The sequence below is a fragment of the Pezoporus wallicus genome, unplaced genomic scaffold (assembly GCF_028554395.1).
Source record: "Pezoporus wallicus isolate ANWC-B61680 ecotype Strahan unplaced genomic scaffold, APGP_CSIRO_Pwel_v1 scaffold_1904, whole genome shotgun sequence".
NCBI lineage: Eukaryota > Metazoa > Chordata > Aves > Psittaciformes > Psittacidae > Pezoporus > Pezoporus wallicus.
Window position 1 is genome coordinate 145,314 of NW_026636499.1, and position 23,169 is coordinate 168,482.

The following is a 23,169-nucleotide window of genomic DNA, read 5'->3' on the forward strand; positions in this document are numbered from 1 at the left end:
ACTGAGGTGGGGGCACAAACCTCAGTGTGCTGCCCCAGGGCTGGGGATGAGCCTGTGCCTGGGGTTGGGGGATCTAGGGCACACCCAAACAGTGCTAAGCCTCCTGGCTCCCGCTTAGGTGCTGGGCTGAAGCTGGAGTGGGGGTCTGGGATGTGCTGCAATGGGGCTGCAGTCCCCCGCGAGTCCCTATGGGAAGAGGGGCTGTGCTGTGGGGGCAGAGGGGACGGGTGGGAACTATGGGGCTGGGACTATTCAGACCTGGGTTATGGGGCTCGTAGGTCTCTCCCCACCACCACTGCGCGGCCCCGCTCTGGCGTGGTGTGATCCGCCGGCCGGCAGTGCGGCGGTGAGGGATGGGGCAGAGAGGGGGCTCGCAGCGGTGAGCGGGGCGGGGTCCGGAGCTGGTACCGGTAGAGGGGGCTCTGCGGGGCGCCGGGTGGGGGGTGGCGTAGGGTTGAACGGAGTCGGTATGGGAGCGGCCGTGGGCTGAGCGGGGCAGGGTGGGGGTCAGCGGAGGGGTGGGTTTGTTCGCGGGGCCGCGGCCGCGTCCCTGTTCTGCAGGGCAGATGGCGATAGCATACGATGAGCGGCTGTCCTGCTTCCACCAGGTACACCTCAATCCCTTCGATAAGGCCAAGCCGCCACCTCAAGAGCGGCCCGACGGGGGTGACCCGGACCCGGGTGGATGCTGACACCCCCCGCACAACCCCTAGCACCGGAACCCCCGGCGCTTTGCCCGTTGCAGGCCGGCGGCTGGACCCGTTCCCGGGGTGTGGGGAAGTGTGTAGTCTGTCTGGAGCCCGGATCAGGGATATCACTAGGGCACTCCCCAACCTGGTGCACCCGACAGACTTCTACCCGCTGCTAGTCTTCCAGACAGGTGAGGGGGAAGCTGCTTCCCGCAGTCTGAGGGGGATGAAGAAAGACTACAGGGCCTTGGGGCAGATGGTGAAAGAGTCTGGGGCTCAAGTGATCTTCTCCTCACTCCTTCCATCTTCCACTGATGATGTGGGATGGAATGTGAAGATTCAGTCCATAAACGATTGGCTTCGAGACTGGTGCTACAGGCAGGGCTTTGGATTCTTTGATAACAGCTGGTTTTATAGGGCACCAGTCTGGACAATGACAAGTGGGAAAGGTTTATCTCACAGAGGCAAAAGGATGCTGGGGCACGAATTAGCAGGGCTCATTTGGAGAGCTTTAAACTAGATATGAAGGGGGATGGGGTTGTAGCTGGGCTTGCCCCAGTGGGGCAGCACTCCAGAATTGATGAAGACTGGGAGGCCTCCTATAATCCTAGGGTGAAATCGGTGTGCTCAGCTCGCTCCCTGGAATGTCTGTACACCAATGCGCGCAGCATGGGAAATAAGCAGGAGGAGTTAGAAACCTGTGTTAAGTCAGGAGACTATGATCTGGTGGCAATTACAGAGACGTGGTGGGACAGCTCACATAACTGGAATATAGTCATGGAGGGCTATGTCCTTTTCAGGAAAGACAGGCCAGCCAGGCAGGGTGGTGGGGTTGCTCTTTATGTGCGGGAGCAACTACAATGCACTGAGTTCTGTCCAGGGACAGATGACGAGCGAGTTGAGAGTCTGTGGGTGAGAATTAAGGGTCAGGCTGGCAGGGGTGATACTGTTGTGGGTGTCTGTTACAGGCCACCAGATCAGGGTGAGGAAGTTGACGAGGCCTTCTACAGGCAGCTGAGAGCGAACTCACAGTCACAGGCCATGGTCATCGTGGGGGATTTTGACTTCCCTGATGTTTGCTGGAAGGACCACTTGGCAACCCAGCCACAGTCCAGGAGGTTCCTCCAGTGTATGGATGATAACTTCCTCCTGCAAATGGTGGATGAGCCAGCCAGGAGAGGAGCGCTGCTGGATCTCATCCTCACTAACAGGAGGGTCTGGTCAAAGCAGTAAGGGTTGAGGGCTGCCTTGGTTGCAGCGACCACGAGATGGTGGAATTCAGGATCTTGTGTGGTAGGACCAGTAGAATAGCAAGTAGAATTGCATCCCTGGACTTTAGCAGGGCAAACTTTGGCCTTTTCAGGCAATTGCTAGGGGAAATCCCATGGGCAAGGCTGTTTGAAGGTAAAGGGGCCTGTCATGGTTTAAGCCCAGTCCTGTAACTCATTCACTCACTCCCCCACTTCTTTCCCTCCCCCTACTCCCAGAGGGACGGAGAGGAGAATCAAAAAGAATGCAACTCCCACAGGTTGAGATAAGAACAGTTTAGTAACTAAGGTATAACACAAATCACTACTGCTACTACCAATGATAATAATGATAAAGGAAATAACAAGGAAGAGAATACATCACCTCACCACCAACCAACCGATAACTCAGCCCCCCAGCCCAAGCTCTGACCGATACCTCCTCCAACCCCGCAGTCTCCCAGCCCTTCCGGCTAACTCCCAGTTACATCCTGGGCATGACGTGCTGTGGTATGGAATACCTCTTTGGTCAGTTTGGGTCAGCTGTCCTGTCTCTGCTTCCTCCCAGCTTCCCCTCCTCCCTGGCAGAGCATGAGGCTCACAAAGTCCTTGGCCAAACCAAAACATCCTTGTTATCAGCTCTGTTCCCAGGCCGAAAGTCAAAACACTGCACTTCACCAGCTACCAAGAAGGAGAAAAATGACTGCTACTGCTGAACCCAGGACATTATCCACCCCTTATTCCATACCATTCACGTCATGCTCAGATCCAACATTTTCATTATACTCTTATCTTAGTGCATGGACCAGTCCCTATAAAGGTGCTGAGTCCATCTGGTCCATGATGGCAGGCTCCATCTCTTGTAACAGTCAGAGCAGGAGAGACTGTGTGCAGTGTTCACACTTGTGAATAACCTGGGCAATAGTGTCCATTGCTAAGTCCACCCCTCGATCATGAGTCAATCTCTATGTTGCATCTCTGCTCTGATGGCCTGAAGTGCCATGGGCCCATCAGGCTTAAAATAATTCACTGTCCCCTTCAGCAGTTTCTGCAGCTTGTTGCTGGGGACTCCATACAGCTGCCTTCCATCTCCGACGCTTCCAAAGCACTGGAGGGGCCTAGTGGACTAGATACTTGCCCATACCGTCCCACACACCCTGCCACTCATGACTGTCCAGCCTTGGAGAAAACCTCTTGGTCCCCCTATATTGTCGTCTAACCCCAGACAAGACCCAAACCTGACTCTGCTTAACTTTTGAGATCAGACAGAATGGTCGTGGGTAAAACACACTCTGTATGTGTGCCAACATGCTGATCCCCATCACAATCAGCAGGCAGGTCCCAAGGATACCCAAAGGCCATTCAAAACCTTCAGAACTCTCAAACGATGCTGCTGTACTTGTCACTGGGGCTGGTGTAGCTGCTGTGCTTGCCGGCCCTCCCACCACCAGCTTCTCTTTTTCTGAGTCCATCTCTTCCTCCTCTGCCTTGCTGAGAAATGCTGCGTGGTCTCTTGCATCCACCTGGGGCTCGGTGGGCTGCTTCCGGGAGATGGTCTCGGCCGTCTCAGGGCTGGGCTCGGCCGCGGGGCTCGGCTCCTCTGCGGGGCTCGGCTCCTCCGCCGCCTTCTCCCGCTGCTCGGCAGCCGCCTCCTTCCTCTCCTCGACCGCCCCGACCTCCTCCACCGGCAGCCGTCCCCTGGCGGCCTCCGGCCCCGCTCCCGCCGCCGCTTGGTCCCTGGGGCCCCTCTCCCGGGCCGCTTCAGCAGCCGCCGGCTCCCGGGGCCGCTCCCCCTCGGCTCCCCGCAGCCTCACCAAGACGGAGGCGAGGGCGAGGGCCAGGACGGTGAAGAGCAGCCGGACGGCCAGGTACAAGTCCACCGCCACGTCCGTCCCGCCCTGCTGCTGGAGCCCGCCCGTATTACAAGTCATTGCCATAAAGCACAGTGAGACAAGAACATTAGCCCAAGCCCCACACTTGATAAACACTAACACAGCAAATACCAGCTCTAAGTAATGTACTACATTCTGAAGCTGTAAGATCAAGAGGAACAACTCTGAGAGCCAATAAATCAGCATTGTGACAACTGACTATTAATCCGGTCAGATCTGTCTTTATCTCAACCCTTCGTGCCCCACGTTGGGTGCCAAAAAGAACTGCCGTGGTTTAAACCCAGTCCGGTAACTCGTTCACTCACTCCCCCCCTTCTTTCCCTCCCCCTACTCCCGGAGGGATGGAGAGGAGAATCAAAAAGAATGCAACTCCTACAGGTTGAGATAAGAACAGTTTAGTAACTAAGGTATAACACAAATCACTACTGCTACTACCAATAATAACAATGATAAAGGAAATAACAAGGGAAGAGAATACATCACCTCACCACCAACCAATCGATAACTCGGCCCCCCAGCCCGACCAAGCTCTGACCGATACCTCCTCCAACCCCGCAGTCTCCCAGCCCTTCCGGCTAACTCCCTGTTACATCCTGGGCATGACATGCTGTGGTATGGAATACCTCTTTGGTCAGTTTGGGTCAGGTGTCCTGTCTCTGCTTCCTCCTGGCTTCCCCTCCTCCCTGGCAGAGCATGAGGCTCACAAAGTCCTTGGCCAAACCAAAACATCCTTGTTATCAGCTCTGTTCCCGAGCCGAAAGTCAAAACACTGCACTGCACCAGCTACCAAGGAGAAAAATGACTGCTACTGCTGAACCCAGGACAGGGCCCAAGATAGTTGGTTGGCATTCAAGGATTGCTTTTTCCGAGCTCAAGATCAGAGCATCCCAACACGTAGGAAGTCAAGGAAGAGGGCCAGGAGACCTGCCTGGCTAAATAGGGAATTGCTGGGTATGCTCAAGTGGAAGAGGAGAGTTTAGAGGTCATGGAAGGAGGGGCTGGCCACTTGGGAGGAATATAAGGCTGCTGCTAGAGGATGTAGGAAGGCAGCTAGGATGACTAAGGCCTCCTTAGAATTAAACCTGGCAAGAAGGGTCAAGGACAGCAAAAAGATCTTTTTCAAATACATGGCTTACAAAACTAACACCAGAGGCAATGTAGGCCCACTGATGAACGGGATGGGTGCCCTGGTGACAGAAGATACAGAGATGGCAGAGTTACTGAATGCCTTCTTTGTCTCTGTCTACTCTGCTGCAGGCAGTCCTGAAGAGCCCTGTACCCCTGAGACCTTAGATGAAGTCAGGTCAATGGAGCGGTTTGCCTTAGTCAATGAGGAATGGGTTAGAGACCAGTTGAGCAATCTGGACATCCATAAATCCATGGGTCCAGATGGGATGCACCCGCGGGTGCTGAGGGAACTGGCAGAAGTCATTGCTAGACCACTCTCCATCATCTTTACCAAGTCTTGGGAAACGGGAGAGGTGCCTGAGGACTGGAGGAAAGCAAATGTCACTCCAGTCATCAAAAAGGGCAAGAAGGAGGACCCGGGTAACTATAGACTGGTCAGCCTCACCTCCATCCCTGGGAAAGGGAACACCTTATCCTTGGTGCCATCTTAAGGCATATCAAGGATAAGAGGGTTATGAGGGGCAGTCAGCATGGGCAGGGAATAACTTGATGAAATATAACAAGGGAAAGTGTAGAGTCCTGCATCTGGGCAGGAACAACCCCAGGTTCCAGTATAGGTTGGGGAACAACCTGTTAGAGAGCAGTGTAGGGGAGAGGGACCTGGGGGTCCTAGTGGACGACAGGATGACCATGAGCCAACACTGTGCCCTTGTGGCCAAGAAGGCCAATGGCATCCTGGGGTGTATTAGAAGGGGGTGGTTAGTAGGTCGAGAGAGGTCCTCCTTCCCCTCTACTCTGCCCTGGTGAGACCCCATCTGGAATATTGTGTCCAGTTCTGGGCCCCTCAGTTCAAGAAGGACAGGGAGCTGCTGGAGAGAGTCCAGTGCAGGGCAACTAAGATGATTAAGGGAGTGGAGCATCTCCCTTATGAGGAAAGACTGAGGGAGCTGGGTCTCTATAGTTTGGAGGAGACTGAGGGGTGACCTTATTAGTGTATATAAATATATAAAGGGGGAATGTCATGAGGATGTGATACTGTGGAGCCAGGCTCTACTCAGTGGCAAACAATGATAGGACAAGGGGTAATGGGTACAAACTGGAACACAAGAGGTTCCACTTAAACTTGAGAAGAAACTTCTTCTCAGTGAGGGTGACAGAACACTGGAACAGGCTGCCCAGGGAGGTTGTGGAGTCTCCTTCCCTGGAGATATTCAAAACTTGCCTGGACACATTCCTGTGTAACATTATCTAGGTGTTCCTGCTCCGGCAGGGGGATTGGACTAGATGATCTTTTGAGGTCCCTTCCAATCTCTAGCATACAGTGATACTGTGATACTGTGAGAGCGCCCCGGACCTGAGCCTGGCTTAGGACCATTTCTCCCACCCCGTGGTGAGTGGGGCGGGGGTTGGGGGCTGTTGGCTCATCCTCCTCCCCCTTCCTCTCCTCCTCCTCCCAGTGCCACAGGGTCTGATCATGGCGTCGGACGTGCAGCAGTTGTGCCAGGGCATTGAGGATTGCAAGCAGGCAATCCTGGTGTTGCCCAAGCATTCAGAGTGGCAGAAGGACTTGGTGGTGCGGCTCATCCACCTCTGCCTCAAGCTGCAGGAGCTGAAGGTTGGGCTGGGACCAGGGCCACACACCCATCCCACATCCCCGTGCTGACAGCTGTCTGTGCCCTCCACCCCCCCCCCCCCCCCCGCTGCTACTACCAGTGCCACAGCAATTGCCTGCACCTGATGAGCAAGGCCTGCATGCAGGCCAAGGTCAGCCATCAGGCTGAGTACCAGCTCAGCATCTGCCCCAAGAGTGGGCTGGCCAGTCATGACTACTGCTGTGCCAAGTGCTGTACCCCCATCTCCCTCTGTGAGGCTGCGTCACTGTGATGTGGGGCTGGGGGGCTGGAGGATAAGTGGGGCTGGGCTCCTCTGGGGGCTGCCTGGGGCTGGGGCCTGCATGGGGCTGGGTGGAGCTGGGGGCACAGTAGGGCTGGGGGCACAGTGGAGCTGGGCTCCCTTGGGGGCTCTGGGGGAAACTGGAGGCTAGGGCTTCCTGGGGCTGGGGTATGTGTGGGGCTGGGCTTCTTTGGGGGCTGCATGGGGTTCGGGGAGCTGAAGGTTGAGGCTCTGGGGGCCATGTAGGGGTGGGAGCTATGTGGAGATGGGGTGAGGTCTGGGCTGTGCGGGACTGAGGGAATCCACAGTGCATAGGAAGGTGATGTTGGGGCCCTACTGTTAGAGAGGGTGAAGTTTTTACAATAAAATAATCATATAAAATAGTAAAATGATTATATTTGCGAAATTTATAAATCAATAGTGAGGCTTTGTATATTAGAAGATGTTGTAACTTTGCAGTTTTGTATCATAGTTACTCTATAACTAAATGTTACAATGGTAGTCTTGGTAGCAAGAGCTAACATAACTGTATATGGTGAGGGGAGTATGGGTGTATATATTTGTCCTGGGTTCAGCAGTAGCAGTCATGTTTTTTCCTTTGTGTTAACTGGTGCAGTGCTGTGTTTTGACTTCTAGTTTGAGAACAGTGTTGGTGAAGCCGATGTTGTCGGTTGTTGCTAAGTGATGTTTACCCTGACCAAGGACTCCGTGAGGCTAATGCTCTGCCAGGGAGGAGGGGAAGCTGTGAGGAAGCAGAGACGGGGCGCCTGACCCGGGCTAGCCAGGGAGGTATTCCATACCACAGCACATCATGCCCGGGGTGGGGGGTAACTGGGAGTTACCCGGAAGGACAGGAGCTTCCGGGTGGAGCTCGTTTTCTTGGCCGGTGGTATCGTATTCTCTTCCCTTCTTATTTTCCCTTATCATTGTTTTTAGCTGATAGTAGCGGTGGTGATTTGTTGCTGGACTGTTCTTGTCTCAACCCGTAGGAGTTGCACTCTTTCGATCCTCCTCCCCGTTCCTCCGGGAGCGGGGAAGGGGAGAGCCCCAGTGCAGGGGGAGGGGAGACGTACACGGACCTTGATTGTTGTCAGCTCGGCACCACTCACTGGGAGTGAGTGAACAAGTTACCTGACTGGGTTTAAACCACGACAATATTGTAAAACTCTACCCAAGCAGAACCTAAGTTTAAGATAGCCAAAAAGGGCATACCAGAAGCATCCTGGTGAAGATAAGAGAATGCTAACGTCCACAAGACGATTGGGACCTAGCCAAGTAGAGAAAAGGTGAAGAGGACATCCTGAGTGTCCTGGGTTCAGCAGTAGCAGTCATGTTTTTCCTTTGTGTTAACTGGTGCAGTGCTGTGTTTTGACTTCTAGCTTGAGAACAGTGTTGGTGAAGCCGATGTTTTCGGTTGTTGCTAAGTGATGTTTACCCTGACCAAGGACTCTGTGAGGCTCATGCTCTGCCAGGGAGGAGGGGAAGCTGTGAGGAAGCAGAGACGGGGCGCCTGACCCGGGCTAGCCGGGGAGGTATTCCATACCACAGCACGTCATGCCCGGGGTGGGGGGGTAACTGGGAGTTACCCAGAAGGACAGGGGCTTCCGGGTGGAACTCGTTTTCTTGGCCAGTGGTATCGTATTCTCTTCCCTTGTTATTTTCCCTTATCATTGTTTTAGCTGATAGTAGCGGTGGTGATTTGTTGCTGGACTGTTCTTGTCTCAACCCGTAGGAGTTGCACTCTCTCGATCCTCCTCCCCGTTCCTCCGGGAGCGGGGAAGGGGAGAGCCCCCGTGCGGTGGGGGGGGGGGGGGGGACGGTCACGGACCTCGATTGTTGTCAGCTCGGCACCACTCACTGGGAGTGAGTGAACAAGTTACCTGACTGGGTTTAAACCACGACACTGAGGAAGACTCCTTACTTCATCAGGGCGACCACCAGAGGGGGCTGCGCAAGCGCAAAAGAGGCTGATGTCGTAATAGACTGATGTAGCAATCCTTGATGTATATGTATTAGTAAATGATGTAATCTGTGTTGAATATGTATTAGTTACGAAATTTTTAGCGTATAAATTGCGAACGTGATGTGACGGGAGTCGGAACCAGATTTGGGTGCGTAGCCCTGGTTCCCGGCGCCTCAATAAAGCACCTCATATAACCATCCCAGTGGTTATGTGTTTGTCTCGACGCTAACACTACTGCATGCTGTATGTGATACAGGGTTAACCAGTGTACTGATGCGCGGTGCAAAGGACCTTGTAGCTCATTATAATACAAAGTGGGGATAGGACATGAATATGTATAGGCGTATTGTGCAACCTTATTAATATATATAACTTTAGAGAATAAATGTAGAGGGAAACAACCCTGAGGTACGCATGACTTTGAAGAATTATCCCCATGCGTCTCAGTGCTGAATAAAAAGCATACCTACTTTACAACTTTTAACAAGTTGTGGAGTCTATCCGCATATCACATGTCCATTGGGGACATGGTGTGGGGTGAGCAGGGTGTGGCATGGTGCCAGTATGTGTGCCAATGTGTGTGCTGGCACGTGCCACCCCGGGGGGGGTGCCCAGCAAGGCCCAGCAGTGCAATTACACCAACCTCTCCTATTGCAGCAGCTGCCACTGGAACAACCTGGCCATCATGCCTGCCCATGCTATTCATAACTGGGACTTTGAGCCCCACAAGGTGCCCTGGTTGGGGGCTTGGGGGTGCTGTGTCCCTGGGTAGAGGTCACCTGGGGGACCCACATCCCTGGTCATGGGGGTCCCTGGGGGCCGTGTCCCTGGGTAAAGGTCACTTGGGGGGGGGGCATATCCCCAGGGCTGTGTCCCTGGCAATGGGGCCCAGTGGCTATGGGGTGACAGTGGTCACAGGTGGGCAGGTGTCACGCTGCAGCATGTGGTACCTGGTGCTGATGGTGTCCTGGCCTGTGCTGAAGCTGCGGGAGATCAACCCACTGCTCTTCAACTGTGTGGAAGAGCTGGTGGAGACCCAGGTGAGTGTTGGAGGGTGCAGGCACAGGGGGGATCCCATCCTGCAGGGCTGGAGCTGGCAGGGTGGGCAGCTGCAGGCAGCACAGCAGATGGAGCATGGTGTGAGCAGGAGGGAGAGGGGGACCCTGGCAGCACCCACTGGATCCCACAAAGGGGGATCAGGGCAGGAGTGGGGGTCAGGGAAGAGGGTGGCCAAACTGCTACAGGGCTGAATTTGACCCAGCTTGACTTGTCCCCATCATATCCCTATCACCATCCTCATCCTGTCCCATTCCCACACCCTATCCATCTCATCCCTGTACCTGTCTCCATCCTACCCCTGCCACCACCCTTTTATGTCTTGGTCCCATTCCATCTTGTCCTGTCCCCCCATAGAAGCTGCACCAGGACATCCTGCTCATGAAGCCCTACTTTATCACCTGAAAGGAGGTGATGGAGTTACAGCTGCTGCTGCAGATCAGCCCCAGGGGACAGGACTGAGTTGGGGGTCCAGGGCCTGATGTAGCAGTGATGGGCACAGGGGTGACAGGCACAGCAGTGACAGGCTGTCTGGCTGCAGGACTGGCAGCACTTTGGAGAATGATGAGACATACTCACTGCAGGACCTGACTGATGCTGAGGCTGGGCACCTGAGCTGCTCCCTCACTGAGATCCACACCTTCTTTGCCAAGCACATCAAGTTAGACTGTGAGGTGAGCTGGTGCCATGGGGTCAGCACCATGGGGGGGCTGGCAGGGTCCCCTTAGCGCACCTTTGGTACCCTCTGCTCCTGTCCCAGTGCTGCCAGGTGAAAGGCTTAATCTGTGAGCTCTGCAAGGAGGACAATGTTCTCTTCCCCTTCATCAGCCATGCCTCATTCTGCACCAACTGCTCCACCATCTTCCACAGGTATGGCACATACCAGGATGGCCGCACTGGGGTGGGGGGACACGCAAGGGCCAGTGTGGGGGTGATCGGTGCTGTCCCCTCCCTGCAGGGACTGCTACTACAACAACTCCACACCCTGCACAAGCAGACCCTCTTTCAGGACTCCAGCATGGAGGCAGAGCCCTGATGGGGGGGGGGGTGGAGTGGGGACAGGCCCCACATCCACCCCATGGTGCCCTGGGACAGACATGGGCACCCCATGGCTGCCTGGGGACCAGGGTGACTCTTGACTCCTGCTGGACCCTCTGTCTATGGGGCCCTGAGGGATGAGATGGGATGGGGGGGGGGGGTTGCTGCCAGACCCCAGCTGCTCCCTGGGAACTGGGTGAGCCCCGGGGGTGAGGGGGACTGGGATCCCGGTAATGACCCACAGCAGCTCCTGCTGTCCCTACACTGATCCCACCTGCAGTGGCCATGCCTGGAGCACAGAGGTGGGTGCAGGCAGCAGGGTATGGTACTCCTGCCCTGCCTGCACCCATGCAGCATGGGCCCGTGTTACCAGCTGAGCTGGAGCCAAGGCTGCACCAGGACAGACCCGAGCTGATCTCCCGCGGGCTGGGCAGGGTGGCGGGAGCTGGGGGAACTCCCCCTTCCACACACATGCACTACTGGAATAACACTGCTGAGTCTGGGGGCCAACACCCGGTTCCCCCACCGGGTTTCCTGTAGCATTAATGAGCCTCTGTGTAACCCATCACTCGTGTCCCTGCTTTGGCACAGTGGGACTGGGACTCCAGTGTCGTGTCCTTCCCCCCCCAGCTCTGCCAAATGGGCCGCGACGTCGCGGTGTCCCGCTCTGCTGTCGGCGGGGGCCAAAGCAGCGCTGCACCTGTACCAGCCGGGCTCCCTTTTCTCTCCCCTCACAGGGCCGGCTCCGCGCCCTCCCGGCGCTCCTGGGCCCGAGGGGAGCCCTATGTCCCTCCCCAGCGGCGATGGAGACGGGCAGAGGCGCGGCGGTGGTGGGTCGCTCGGTTTTACTGGAACACAGCACTGCTACGTGAGAACCGGGCAGACACCGGCCATGCTAGGCTGCGGGCAGCTCCGGGGGTGGGGTGTGCGGGCTCTGGTCCACCGGCTCCCCCAGCGGAGCTGCGGGTCGCGTCTCACAGCGGCCGACCCGCGGTGCCAGTCCCCAGGGCAGGCTCCAGCGGTGCCGGAAGGAAGTGGTCGGTACCGCCGGGTCCGCCCCTAGGGATCCCGCGGCCGGTCAGTGGGCAGAAAGGCATCTGGAGGTCCCGGCGGCAGCTCCTGGTCGCTGAGATGCTTCTTTTCCCGGCCCTGCTCCCACGCCCGGGTCCAGGAGGGCGAGTGCAGATACCCGGCCCGCGGCGCCCCCTGCGGTTGCAACCCTGCGGGACAGACAGGTGGGTCAGGGTCGGCGGACTGGGAGGGTCGGGACCGGGACCGGTCCCTCGCTCACCGCCGGGCGCTTCCCTGGCCGTGTTCTCCTCGTCGGAGTCGACGAAAACCTCGGCCAGCTCCTGGTCCGACATGTCGGTCAGCTCAGTCAGGTCCAGCAGGTCGAAGTGCACCTCCAACGAGGAGACGCTGCTCAGCGGCTCTGCGGGCGGCGGCCGCGCTCCGGGAGCCGCCCGCTGCTCAGCCCGGCGCCACGGAGAGGGGCGGGAGGCGCTGGGGGGGGGCACCCGAGGGGGTAGGGGGGGCTGGTGCTCAGGGAAGATATGGGGGGTCGGTGGGGGAAGATGACCGACTGGGGCAGGCAGGGGCCACATGGGCTGGCAAGGACCTCAGGGGCAGGCAAGGGATGCCGAGGGCAGGCAGGGGATCCCAGGAGCTGGCAGGAGATACTAAAAGCAGGCAGGGGATCCCAGAAGCTGGCAAGGGACCTCAGAGACAGGCACGGGCTGGCAGGGAACCTCAGGGGATGGTGGGAGACCCTAGGGGCAGTCAGTATGGCAGGGGACAGGCAGGGCTGTACTCACGTCTGCACTCGGTGACCTGCAGCAGGCCGGGGATGGGGATGGGGATGCCACCCTGCTCCTCAACAGGGGCTCCGGGGGGCTGCTGGGTTGGCCCATGGGTGGGGGTCCCCGCTGGGTGCGCCGGGACCAGCATCTCCTTGCCAAACTCTGCAATACCAGCACATGCCGTGTTGGTGACAGCATCTCCATCCCAGGGTCCCACCAGCCCCCGTGGGCAGTCTAGTTTAGGGGGCAGCAAGACTCCCGGGAGGGCTTGGTGGGATGGGCAGAACTGCCCAGAGCCTTGTGCTGGAAACTGCAGCCCCACACCCCCTGTCCCATGCAGCCCCTTTGTGTCTGACAGACAAAAACATGGCCTGTGCTGGAGCCCATGCAAAGGGCAGCTTGTCTGCCAGTGGTGGTGGCATGCTGAGGGACACCAATGGTGTCAGGATACCTCGTGTGCCCACTGGAGCAACACCCAGTCCCCCAGCCCACCTGAGGTCAGTGCTGGAGCAGGACCCAGCTGTGCCCCGGCACCATGTGCCACGGGGCCCTACCATCGCTGCGCTGCCAGGTAAGCCAGCACAGGGACAGACTCACTGTGGGCTAGGTATCTCCTTGTCCCCTCAGGATGGAGACAGCAGGGCAGGGGACAGAAATTCCCCCAACCCAAAGGACCTGGGGTGGGGAAAGGGATGTTATGGGGGCATTTGGATCCCGTTCCTGGCACACAGAGCTGCAGGATGCTTGCACCTTGACACTGGCTCCCCCCATGAGGTGGGACCTGAGACAAGGAGGCACAAAAGCATAAAATGTAATCAGTTCTAAGTAAGGTCAAGTTGGATGGCTTTGTAATGGAAAATAACTGAGGTGCTTGAAGGAAGCTGACATAGTTTTAGGTCCTTAAGACCTTAGTACAAAAAGTGTAAGAAAAACAGAATAGAAAAATGGGACCTGGGGATGGGGAGTATCTGGGACTAGCAGATGTCCAGGATGGGCGCAGTTAAATTAACTGATAGGTAGAAGGACAGGATGATTGCTATGTTTGTGGTGTTAATGAACCCATTAAGCTGGTGTAAACATCTATTGGGGAAGTATCAGGACTAGCAGATGTCAGGTGGAGGTGGGGGCATGGGTTCTTCTGTGGAACCAGATCGGTGTGCCTGCTGTGGGGAGTTTGGACATTGGAAGTGAGACTGCCCTGGGGGATGGGGAGTGCCATGGGGTGTCTCCGGTGACTGAATTGGAACTAGACTGACAGGGAACTGGGGAATCAACCATAGCAGATCCACTGGTTAAATCAAAACTAGGGACTAGAGGAAATAAAGAGGAATTTTAGTGGATACAGGAGCAACTTATTTGGTGTTAAATCAGAGGGAAAAGAATTTGTTACAGATATGGGAGCTACTGGCCACCAAGAGAAAAAAAATAAAAAGAGGCATTTTTTCTGAAACCTTTAAAGTACAAATTGGGAAAACAAATAGGAATGCATAAATTTTTATGCATGCCAAATTCTCCAAAATCTTTATTAGGGTGAGAAGCAACATGTAAAGAAGGCAAAATGGAATTTAGAGTTAAAAATGGTCAATTAATTGCAGTTTTGAGTTTATATTTAATTCAGCAGAAAAGCAAAAAGGAGGACCTCCCTGAAATAGAAGAAATCCTTAATCAGGTATATGTGGGAGTATGGGCATCTGAAGTTCCAGGTAAGGAAAAAAAATGCTTTGCCTGTTAAAGTGGAAATAAAAGGGGGGCCTGCCCAATTAGAATAAAACAATATCCCTTAAAATTAGAAGATCAAAGGGAATCATATAAATCATTGTTAAATTTTAAAATATAGATTATTAATTGAATGTGAATTGGAACATAATCCTCCTATCTGGACAGTAAAGAAATATGATGGGAAAAGTTGCAGATTGGTTCAAGATCTCAGAGCAATCAACAAAATTATGGAGGATATTCATCCAGTAGTAGCTAATTCGTATGACTTATTGACTAAATTGAATAATAATCAGAAATGGTTTGCCATCTTGGATTTAAAGGACTCTTTCTTTTGCTTACCATTGGCCAAAAAAACCCATAATTTATTTGCTTTTGAATGGGAAAATCCTGACATGGGAAGAAAAACCCAATTATCTTGGCTGGTATTACCTCAAGGGTTTAAAAACAGTCCAACGATTTTTGGAAATCAGTTAGCACTGGAACTAGAATCATGGAAACCACCCACTTGGAACTGCTGGAAAAGAAGCTATTTGTCAAACTCCATGATCATCAACCATCAAGGAGTTCCAGATGTTCCTGGAAATGACTGTATCGTGCAGACTTTGGATCCATGGTTATGGTGTTCTCGTAAGACCACTATATGAACTGTTAAAAGGAAATCCTCCCTCTTTGGAATGGACTGATTCAGCAGAGGGGGCTTTTAGAAATCTAAAAACAGAGCTAATGAGAGGTGCAGCTCTGGATGCAGACTTCTGGATGTGACTAAATCCTTTTGGCTATATTCCTGTGAAGAACAGGGAATAGCTTTGGGGGTCTTTAATCAGAAACTAGGACCCTGTAAGAGGGCAGTGGTGTATTTTTCAAAACAGCTGGATGAAGTGAGCAGAGGATGGCCCGGGTGCCTAAGGGCTGTGGTGGCAGTTGTCATGAATACTGAAGAGGCTCACAAATTTACCTTGGGACAAAAGATTACTGTGCTAGTGTCCCATGTTGTATCAGCAGTCCTTGAACAGAAAGGAGCCCACTGGTTATCTCCTTCATGGTTTTTAAAATACCAGGCCACCCTTGTGCAGCATGATGATATAGAAATTGTGGTCACTAATGTTGTGAATCCAGCATCCTTTTGCTGGAACAACCAACAGAACTATTAACACACGACTGCTTGGCCACTAGATGAAAGTGTATATTCAAGCCAACCAGATTTGAAAGAAACCTCTGGAAGACGCTGAACGAGAGCCCTGGAATTGGCTAAAGACAAAAGGATAAATATTTGGACTGATTCTAAATACGCATTTGGTGTGGTAGATGCACATGGTGCCATCTGGAAAGAACGAGGACTTTTGAACATACAAGGGAAACAGATTAAACATGCTACAGAAATTCTGCGACTACTGGAAGCTGTTCAGCTACCTGAGGAAGTAGCTATTTTGTATTGTCGAGGGCATCAACAAGGTGACTCTCATCAGGAAATTGGAAACAATTTGATCAGTTTTGAAGCCAAACAAGCAGCTGAACAATCTAAAATCATGTCCTTAATCCCTGATGTCAAATTTAGAATTGAGAAATCTAAACCTAATCTAAATTCAAAGGAGGATAGAAAATTGATTGGAGATCTCAAAGGAGAGGAAAATAAAGAGGGTTGGGTTCAGATACCTGATGGGCGAATTGTAATTCCCTATAACCAACTCTGGAAGTTAGTTCAGGAGGAACATACTAAAACTCATTGGGGTAGTAACTCTTTGTATAAATATTTAGACAAACAAATTGTAGGAAGGAATCTATACACCACAGTTCAAATAGTGACAAAACAATGTCAGCTCTGTCTTAAGAATAATCCTAAAATTGAAAATAGAAATCAAATTGGGACAATTGGGAGAGGAAGTTATCTGGGACAGCAGTGGCAAATAGATGCTTCTGAATTACCAAGAAAAAGGGGTTATCGATATTTGTTGGTGTTAACGGATACTTTTTCAGGCTGGCCAGAAGCATTCCCTTGTAGGATAAATAATGCAAGACAAGTGATTAAAACATTATTAAATGGTACAATACCATGTTTTGGAGTACCAGTGGCAATTTCTTCTGACCGGGGTTCACACTTCAGTGCAAAATTGTTACAAAAAATTAGCAAAATTAGGGCAACTTACATGTCCCATAAAGGCCTCACTCCAGTGGGCAAGTAGAAAAGATGAACCATCTTATTAAACAACAGACTGGTAAAATATGACAGCAAATGAATTTATATTGGTACCAAGCCTTACCACTGGCTCTATTAATAATTTGAACTAAACCTCGGTCGAAAGAAGAGGTTAGCCCATTTGAAATTTTATATGGAAGACCATATCAGTCCCAGTTTAAAGGAGAAAATCTTCAAGAAGTGGGAGAAGGCTATCTCCAACAGTTTCTGGTCAATCTTGGAAAACAATTAGAAGAAATAAATAAGAGAATATTAGGGCAAGAGTGAGAGGCTTGGATTATCCAATTCACCCTTTCAGATCTGGAGACTGGGTTTATGTTAAGAATTTTTCAGGAGATCCTCTACAGGAGAAGTGGAACAGACCATACCAGATATTATTGACCACCTTTACAGCAGTGAAGATAAAAGAACAACCTGCTTGGATACATTAATCAAGAATAAAGAAATCACCACAGCCAGAGAAGACATGGCGGATTGAACCTTCAAGACCCTTACGTATGAAATTGCGTCGGTTATATTTTGGACTCATATGATAACTGGCGCACCAGCTTGGGACCAAAGCTTATACATGAAATTAATGCAGAATGTTTCTAAAGTTGTTAATCGTAGTGACTGTTGGGTGTGTGCACAGTTGCCTAAATCAGGAGAAAATCTGGACCTTCTATTAATTGGCATTCCAATTTCTAACCCTATCTCATGGACAAATTTTTGGGTGAACACTAGCAATCTACATCTGAGGGAAAGGTTACAATTTGGGATAGTTAATCCTAATCTAGGTAAAGAATATTATACCTGTGTACAAAGATGTATTACACCAGGAACCAGAGTATGAGATTGTTTGTTTAAATGCCACAGGTGTAGGTCACTATTCAAATTGCAATCACACTATTAAAATAGATGGTATCATAGTTCAGTGGTGGCCCGTTCCTGAAGGGAAAGTATGGTATTGGTTATGTGAAGAAAATGCTTATAAGACCCTACCCCCCAAATGGAAGGGGACATACACCTTAGGTGCTATGATACCCAATCTTACTATTATCAACAGGTATTCTTCTGGGACCTGGATTAGAAGTTTTGCTAAACGGATTAAGCGAGGGTTTAACCCTATTGCTGAATGCAACACCGCATTTCATAGTTCTGTGATATGGCTAATTCCATCTTTGGGAATAAGTGATTTAGAGAAGGCAATTGTAAATATCTCAGCAACCATAGAGGAAATAGAAAGTAAAACTATTGATATAATCCAAGAGGAACAAGAAGAGATAACCAGCCTATCTAAAATGGTATTACAAAACCAAATGGCTTTAGAAATGTTACTGGCTTCACAAGGAGGGGTTTGTTCCATAATCAATGAAAGTTGCTGTTCCTATATAGACCAAAGTGGCAGAATTGAAACAGATCTGGAGGAAATTTTGAAACAAACTAAAATATTTCATGAAATGGCCAAGGATGATACCTCCTGGGGGTTTGAAGAAATATGGATAAAGTTAACCTCATGGTTACCCAGTCTCTCCTGGTTGAGGCAACTGGTTGCAGGAATATTAATATTAATTGGTTTAATATCTATTACTTATGGTATGATACAATGTTCCTTCTAGTGTTGTAAATGATCTATGATAAATTATGAAGATTGGAAAAAAATGAAATCAAGAATCAAGTAGAAACAGGAAATTATTTCAAAAAGACTCTAGATGGTAATGATAGTATATGAAATGTTTCAAGAGAATTTGTAGAAGGACGGAAAAAGGGGGGATTTGATACAAAGAGGCACAAAAGCGTAAAACGCAATCAGTTCTAAGTAAGGTCAAGTTGGATGGCTTTGTAATGGAAAATAACTGAGGTGCTTGAAGGTAGTTGACGTAGTTTTAGGTCCTTAAGACCATAGTATAAAAAGTGTAAGAAAAACAGAATAGAAAAATGGGACCTGGGGATGGGGAGTATCTGGGACTAGCAGATGTCCAGGATGGGTGCAGTTAAACTAACTGATAGGTAGAAGGACAGGATGATTGCTATGTCTGTAATGTTAATTAAGCTGGTGCTTCAAAGACTGCCAGAAGTGATGAAGATTGTTGGAAGAAGTAAATGACTCTCAAAGACCACCACCACATTTTTGTATGCATGCGGGAAACTTTCTGGAAAATGATGTAATTCATGTGTAGCCTCATGAATATGTATGTATGCCCAGTGACTATAAGGATGGCCTGTGTAGCAATACGGCGATACACGTTAGGAGGAGCTATCCCCCATGTCTCCCGGTGCCACAATAAAGAATACCTGCTTGTCAACTTGAAAACTTTGTTGGCAAGTTTGTCCCTGGAGTTTTCTCCGAATCAGACCAACCAGGCACCCTGCACTGTCAGCACCTTCCCTCCAGCTAGAAACCAGGGTCCCCACCCCACTTCTACACTGGGAAGAGCTCCCAGGCGGTCACAGGGGCTGCCTGCTCCTGCCACCCTACCACCCAGCCTCAGTGGGTGACACGGTGGTGTTACCCTATGGAGCATGTGTGTTCCCCCTGCCACTAGCAGCCCCCTGCATCCCCACCCACCAGGGCACTGCTCCCTGCTGCAGAAATCCCCACAGGCCTGCATGGTCACACTGGGACACCAGCTATGCTGCCCCACTTTGGCCTGGGCTCACTGGCTGCCTTGGGGGGAAGTGGGGCCAATATCAGGGCTCCCTCACTGCTACTACCACTCTGCTGACTCATGTCAAACTGCAGAGTCTAGCAGTAGATGGCTCTAGTCACCCCATCGGTGGCAGCCCTGCTCCCGGTCAGTGCAAGTCCCGGTGGCATTGCCCAGCTGCCAAAGGTATAGTGCTCTGAAAGGGCATGACCGGGGCTGCCACAAGGACCAGGGCCATGGATCAGCCATGTGCAGGGCACATGTGGGAAGTATGGCTGTGTGCAGGAGCCACCTGTGTTACCATGCAGGGCCTCACTACAGCCCCATGTAATACCAGCATGGCCACCACCTTGTCCCCAAGCACCTCTCCAGTCCTCCATGTCCCTCCTACAGCACTGGCACACCTGCACTGGGGCTCTGCCCGGCCCCCTCCCCCCCGTGCCTTGGCCTGCCACAAGCACCCCAAACCCTTTCCTGCCCCCCCACTGCTCCCCCATGTCCCCTGGGAACCCCCACAGCCCCATCCCAGACTCTGCCTGCATCCCCCTGTCCTTATCCTGAGCACCCCCCGCCCCCCCCCCCCGCGGACGGGTACCCCCAGTTTATTGCACCCGGGTGCACACACTCCCCCCATGCACCTCTGCACTTTCCTTACACACACACCACATAACCCCCCCAGAGTTCCCCGCACCCTCCTGCATCTGCATACACCCCCCCCGTTATACCCCGTCTTGCACACACACCCCTTAGCACACCCCTTTTTCCTCCACCCTACATCTCCCCGTGAACCCCGGCACTCCCGCTCCACGGGGCCCGGCCCATTTCCGCCCGCTGCAGGCTCAGAGCCCCCGGGATCGCAGTGGTGAGCGCTCTGGTCCGTTACCCGCCCCCCACCGGCTGCCTCACCTGCGGTGCCGGTCACTCCCGGAGCCGCCATAGGCCGGTGCTAGGCGGGGCGAGCCCGGTGCTATCCCGCAGCCCTCACGGTCCTGCCCGCCACAGCGGGGGCGGTGCCGGGGGCGGTGCGGGGGTTGAGGGGGTGAGGGGCGAGGGCAGGCTCACCCGGGACCAGGAACACCGGGAGGGGCGGACACGAGGCGAAGGGGGAGGCACGGCAGGGATCGGGGGTATGGAGGACACCCGGGACACGCACACGGAGACCGAGGGTGCAGGGGTGCGGCGGAGGCCCCAGCGGCGGGTGTAGGGGGCCGCAGCGCAGCACGGAGCCTAGGGGCGCGGAGGGGTGCCGGAACCGGTCACCGCGGAGACCCCGCTGGCCGGGCCTGGAGTAGGCCCCGCCGCCGTTGCTAAAGCGGAGTGCCGCGTTGCTAGGGGGTGTGTCCAGGGTCGCGAGATCAGTTCGACCATTGCCTGGAGACTGTGGCGCCGGTGGCAGCCGTCATGGTGAGAGGGGAACCGGGACCGGCACCGGGACCGGCACCGGCTGGTGTATGAGGGGTTCTGACCCGTTACTGAAGGGTCCCCTGGAGCCGGGGGATGTGGGAAGGGGAGGCTTGGCCCGCTCCACTCCGATCTTGGGGAGGGCCTCGGAGGCCTCAGAATTATCCCCGGCTCTGGCGCTCCCCGCTGTTCTCCTCGTACGCCCCTGCCATGAAGGGGCTTAGTGGTGTGGGCTGGTGGCAGCCCTTCAGCCTGGAGAAGAGAAGGCTCGGGGGAGACCTTAGAGCAGCTTTTAGTGCCTAAAGGGACTACAGGAAATCTGAAGAGGGGCTTTTGACAAGGGCCTGTAGGGACAGGACAAGGCTGAATGGCTTTAACCTGCCAGAGATGAGATTGAGATCTTAGGAAGAAGCTCTTCCCTGTGAGGGTGCTGAGGCGCTGGCCCAGGGCGCCCAGAGAAGCTGTGTCTGCCCCCTCCCTGGCAGTGTTCAAGGCCAGGTTGGACGGGGCTTGGAACAACCTGGTCTAGTGGAAGGTGTCCCTGCCTGTGGCAGGAGGCTGGAACCGGAGGAGCTTTAAGGTCCCTTCCAACCCAAACCAATCTGTGACTGTGATTTTTCTGTCTTTCCTTAGGCACTTGTCGGGGTTTAAACCCAGTCAGGTAACTTGTTCACTCACTCCCAGTGAGTGGTGCCGAGCTGACAACAATCAAGGTCCGTGTTCGTCTCTCCCCCCCTCCCTGCACCGGGGCTCTCCCCTTCCCCGCTCCCGGAGGAACGGGGAGGAGGATCGAGAGAGTGCAACTCCTACGGGTTGAAACAAGAACAGTCCAGCAACAAATCACCACCGCTACTATCAGCTAAAACAATGATAAGGGAAAATAACAAGGGAAGAGAATACGATACCACCGGCCAAGAAAACGAGTTCCACCCGGAAGCTCCTGTCCTTCCGGGTAACTCCCAGTTACCCCCCACCCCGGGCATGACGTGCTGTGGTATGGAATACCTCCCCGGCTAGCCCGGGTCAGGCGCCCCATCTCTGCTTCCTCACAGCTTCCCCTCCTCCCTGGCAGAGCATGAGCCTCACAGAGTCCTTGGTCAGGGTAAACATCACTTAGCAACAACCGACAACATCGGCTTCACCAACGCTGTTCTCAAAACTAGAAGTCAAAACACAGCACTGCACCAGTTAGCACAAAGGAAAAAACATGACTGCTACTGCTGAACCCAGGACATTATCCACCCCTTATTCCATACCATTCACGTCGTGCTCAGATCCCACATTTTCAATACACCATCGCTCTCCCACATATATACATCCATATACATACAGACCAAGAGGAAAAAAATCATTTTCTTAGTGCATGGACCAATCCCTATAATGCTGCCGAGTCCATTCGGTCCATGATGTTCCAAGTTCATTCTCTGTTGGGATGATGGCTGGAGGGAAGTCAGGGCCAGTCGCTGGTGACCTGGAGACATCTAGTTGATGGGCTATAAAAGCATTACACAGCAGGCAACAGCATACAATTGAGTTCACTGGCTGTTTTCCCCTAAAATCAAATCCCCTTGAGGTATACATCGGACTTCCCCATCTTCCCGCATTACCCACCAAGTATATCCAGGTCCCTGAGCAAAAGCGATCCCACGAGTGGGTTTGCCTTTACCTGAAGCAGGAATAACCCAGACTGTCTTCCCCAGCAAATTCTTCATATGCACCACGGGAACTTTGTCCCCCTCTACAATATGTAAAAGTTCTGACTGGGCTGGGCCAGCCCTGTTGGCAGATCCTCTGGTGTTGACCAACCAGGTGGCCTTTGATAAATGTGTATCCCAATGCTTGAAAGTTCCCCCACCCATCGCTCTCAGTGTAGTTTTTAACAGCCCATTGTACCATTCGATTTTCCCAGAGGCTGGTGCATGGTAGGGGATGTGATATACCCACTCAATGCCATGCTCTTTGGCCCAAATATCTATAAGGTTATTCCGGAAATGAGTCCCATTGTCTGACTCAATTCTCTCTGGGGTGCCGTGTCGCCACAAAATCTGTTTCTCAAGGCCCAGGATGGTGTTCCGGGCAGTGGCATGGGGCACAGCGTATGTTTCCAGCCACCCGGTGGTTGCTTCCACCATGGTAAGCACATGGCGCTTGCCTTGGCGGGTTGGTGGCAGTGTGATATAGTCAATCTGCCAGGCCTCCCCATATTTATACTTCAACCATCGTCCTCCATACCAAAGAGGCTTTAACCGCTTGGCTTGTTTAATTGCAGCACATGTTTCACACTCATGAATAACCTGGGCAATAGTGTCCATTGTTAAGTCCACCCCTCGGTCACGGGCCCATCTATATGTTGCATCTCTGCCCTGATGGCCTGAAGTGTCATGGGCCCACCGGGCCAAAAATAATTCACCTTTATGTTGCCAATCTAAGTCCATCTGAGCCACTTCAATCTTAGCCGCTTTATCCACTTGTTGGTTGTTCTGGTGTTCCTCAGTGGCCCGACTCTTGGGTACATGGGCATCT

The 23,169-nt window shown here is 52.9% G+C and overlaps 1 protein-coding gene and 2 pseudogenes across 1 annotated transcript; 2 read left to right on the plus strand and 1 right to left on the minus strand.

Moving 5' to 3' along the window:
• The first annotated feature begins 566 nt into the window (after window positions 1-566).
• Window positions 567-10,904, plus strand: LOC130594469 (differentially expressed in FDCP 8 homolog; annotated as a pseudogene).
• Window positions 10,905-11,732: 828 nt separating this feature from the next.
• LOC130594476 (dysbindin domain-containing protein 1-like) lies at window positions 11,733-20,268 on the minus strand. Its single transcript, XM_057400362.1, has 4 exons — window positions 20,152-20,268; window positions 12,721-12,867; window positions 12,198-12,338; window positions 11,733-12,126 (listed from the first exon to the last, which is right to left on the minus strand). Exons 1-4 carry the CDS (start codon window positions 20,180-20,182, stop codon window positions 11,966-11,968), a joined length of 480 nt encoding a protein of 159 aa, XP_057256345.1. The 5' UTR covers window positions 20,183-20,268; the 3' UTR covers window positions 11,733-11,965.
• A 106-nt stretch (window positions 20,269-20,374) lies between these two features.
• The window catches only part of LOC130594470 (dynein regulatory complex subunit 4-like), a 48,661-nt pseudogene continuing 45,866 nt past the window's right edge, over window positions 20,375-23,169 (plus strand).